Source organism: Cricetulus griseus, chromosome 5 (assembly GCF_003668045.3).
Source record: "Cricetulus griseus strain 17A/GY chromosome 5, alternate assembly CriGri-PICRH-1.0, whole genome shotgun sequence".
Lineage (NCBI taxonomy): Eukaryota > Metazoa > Chordata > Mammalia > Rodentia > Cricetidae > Cricetulus > Cricetulus griseus.
Genome location: NC_048598.1, coordinates 65,098 through 68,531, shown reverse-complemented (window position 1 = coordinate 68,531; position 3,434 = coordinate 65,098). Strand labels below are relative to the sequence as shown.

At 48.0% G+C, this 3,434-nt stretch overlaps 1 protein-coding gene across 2 annotated transcripts; it reads right to left on the bottom strand.

Annotated features, from left to right (window-relative positions):
* Positions 1-498: 498 nt before the first annotated feature.
* Positions 499-1,505, bottom strand: LOC100773485 (oligoribonuclease, mitochondrial). Of its 2 annotated transcripts, XM_035445633.1 has the most exons (2): positions 826-1,505; positions 499-700 (listed from the first exon to the last, which is right to left on the bottom strand). In XM_035445633.1, exons 1-2 carry the CDS (start codon positions 1,432-1,434, stop codon positions 623-625), a joined length of 687 nt encoding a protein of 228 aa, XP_035301524.1. In that variant the 5' UTR covers positions 1,435-1,505; the 3' UTR covers positions 499-622. The 2 variants fall into 2 exon arrangements, with proteins under 2 accessions (XP_035301524.1, XP_027272382.2); XM_027416581.2 differs by lacking the exon at positions 499-700 and having other exon boundaries at positions 722-1,505.
* Between the last annotated feature and the right edge of the window lie 1,929 nt (positions 1,506-3,434).

The following is a 3,434-nucleotide window of genomic DNA, read 5'->3' as shown; positions in this document are numbered from 1 at the left end:
GCTCAAAACATGTTGTTCCTTTACTTCTCGGAATCGGCTGCGGTTGACTGGTCACAAGGACATGGGCCAAGGCCAACCTTATCTGCACTTCCTCTTAAAATTTTTTCCATTCCTCCTACCCTCCTACCCCGCCCCGAGCAAAATCCCCTGCATATAAGCAAGCTTTACCCTTCAATAAACGAGACCTTGACTCGACTCAGACCGACTCTGTCTTTCTTTATGCGCTTGGTCTTCTCTCCCTCTCGCCCCCATTGACTCCTAGGTGATACCTCCTCGTGACCCACTAAATTACCTGGCCTGCTGGACGGGTCAAGCTAGCAGATGAGAATCCTAGTCATTGGCCAAGCAGCTTTGAACCTAATACAAGTCTCTCTGTGCATTAATTTGGGCCCTAACTCGGGCAGGTGGCTGGCGTAAAGTACACACATGGGGTGGGGCTCGGGTGGCTTTTGGTGGAAAGATTTATCGTAGCAGGATACTTGATCTTGAAGCTTTTTTTGCATTTCAATAGAACTAGCTTTATTTATTATTTATTTTCAAACAAAAGGAATGGCCTATAAGCAAGAGCAGATATGGACTGAGGGGGTAGGCGTGGCCTGAAGCTTACAGAAGAGTTGCTGTGTCATAACGGAAACAGCAGGTTAGAAGAAACAAACAGTGATGTCTTGTCTGCTTGAGGAGTCTGGAGATGGAAAGTTAACTGGAAAAAAAAATTTTTTTGTCTTTAGAAAAGGTGTTCTGCCGAGTTATCAGCAGGAAAGAGACACTAAAGTGGCTTCTGGAGAACTAGGTGGCTGTACGGCTTGAGAACTGGCATCAACTCACAGTCTTCTCATTTTCCCCATTTTCTATAATTTTCCTCTTCTTTTCGCCTGTCTTTTTCTTGAAGATGTTATTTCGGTAAAACTGAAGCTCTTTGATGCTTTCGCTAATATCATCGAGTACCCTGTGAGAAGCAGCCTTCTTCGGTGCAAATTCATAATCCTCTGGATACCAGCGTCTGCACAGCTCTTTAACAGTGCTCACATCAATTATCCTATAATGAAGATGTTTCATGAACTGGGGCGTGTATTTGTCAAGAAACTTCTTATCTGCATGAACTGAATTCCCTGCAAGTGGACAGAGCCCCGGAGGAGTCTGCAGTCGTACAAAGGACAGAAATTCGTACTCTGCCTGCTGCAATGTAGTTGTACTCTCCTTCACTGCCTTGGTAAGACCAGACTTCCCATGATGCCCCTTGCACCAATCTGACATGCTGTCCAGCAACTCATCCGGCTGTTTGATAATCAGGTTGGGACCTTCAGCCAAAATGTTAAGATCAGAGTCAGTTATCAGACAGGCCATCTCGATAATCTGATCCTTCTCAATGTCCAATCCTGTCATCTCCAGGTCCACCCAGACCATCCGCTGAGCCATGCTCTCCCCTGCCGCCATGGCTGCGCCACTTTCGCTGACACCTCGCTCCCGGAACTGCCCGTGCCTGCCACCCACGCCCCGCAACAGCCTTGATCTTGAAGCTTTTAATTTGTTTCCTAGCACTTTAATTGGGAATGCCACAAATGTCTGTTGATCTGAGTCCAGGGAATCTAAAAACATTTTCTATTCTATGGGCCTCCACACACATGAGGCAGACACACAAAAACACAAATATAAATGGAAATGAACAAAAGGTAGGTTGTGGGGGTTGTCTTGATGTGGGCAAGAGGGAGCTAAAAGAGTAATAGGCTTGGTAACACTCTGGAGATTTATGCATATTTGGAGTGTGAAATTCACCCTATTGGCAGATTGATGGGTAGAAAGTCCATCAAAAATTCAGGATGTATTTGGAGGTTTACCTTGTAGATGTGAACACTGAAAATCAGATGAGGACAAAGTGTGGGGCAAAGAGAAGAACAGTGTTGATGAGACCCCAGGGTACTGTTCCTACTGCTGTGACTTTGTGTATTGTTCGCCCCCACAGAACAGACCTGAGCAGGATGCTGTCTACTAAGACTGTAACAAATGATAGGGAGCTATGAGTGGAGGAGCTAGGGACTGTGGGCTTCTCTGATCTATTTCTGTTCTTATTTCCAGCTTCTCCAGTTTATGAAGATTTTACAATGGAACCAAATTCCCATGTGATGCCAGGATCTCATGTTCCCGGGTTTCCTACTGAAGGGACCAGCTCCCCATTTCGGCAGCCATAACCGCCAAACATGTGCTTGTCTGACCTTGTCTTAGTCACTAGGAGGTCAGATACCTGCCTCATGGCAAGGAACCAATCAGAAGTTAGCTGGTGGTGCTATGCTTTACGGCTCTGGGTGTGCTTTATGGACAAGTGCACAGCAATGACACACAGAGCATAGCAACCACCCTGGGAGGGCCTATGGGCCATAACAACCAGTTGACCAATCAACACAGGGCAAGCCCTCCAAGCCTGGAGGCACACCAATCCTGAGCCTATGTGTACCCCTAGACACTCCCCTTATGCTTCCCTATAAGATATCTATGCAGACGCTTCGAAGCGTCTTTTCTAGCCATCCACCATGGTGGGTGTATGAAAGACCCGAGCTAACATGGGTTAGCTCGTTAAACAGCAATAAAGCCTCGTGCAGTTTGCATCAAGCTTTCGACTCCACCTGGTGATTGGGATGACCGAGGTCCTGGGCTGAGATCTTGGAGGCCCAAGCTTCCGGGGGTCTTTCATTTGGGGGCTCGTCCGGGATTTGCGACCACCTGTCACCTGAGTGGATTCGATCTCGGAGGTAAGATCAATCAAGCTCGCAACTTATATGTTCAATGTTATGTCCACGTTTGCTTGTTATGTCTCTTGCTGTTTTGTTGGTTTGGTGCCAAATCAAACTTGAATTTGATCTGTGCCTGCACAGGACTTGTATTTGGTAATTTGGATCTCAGGGGGAGACAGACGTGTCCTGAGACTCTGAGTCCCACCCTGGACAAAAGTCTGAGGGTTGTCTGGTTTGGACCATAGGGAAAGCAGACATGCTCTGGGCCTCTTGGTCCCGCCCTGGACAAAAGTCCGAAGTGTCTGGGGAAGGGTAGGATACAAAGTGTTGCTTCTCTGAGGGGCAACTGCCCCCACCCCCGACTCCTCTTCCCTCCTGCTCTGTAATTTTGGTTTGGTGCCATGTCTGTGTCTGTAATTTGGTCTGCCACGAGGTTTGTCCTGTCGGTTGTGTCTGTCCTTCTGTTTTTGCTGTTTGTGTCTGTCTCCATATTAACCACCCCATCCCTGGATTCCACCTCTATTGTGACCAGCAGATGTGCCCGGAGGATCACAGACTTCTGCCCTGAGGATACCCAGGAGGTACGGAGGCCAAGGACTCTTGGACCCTCCTCAGTTAGCGGCAATTGTAGCCGCCTGGTTCTGCCGCCCTTCTGCCTGGTGCCATTGCCTTATAAGCGACGTGGGTGGGTGGATTGGGTTGGCGTCT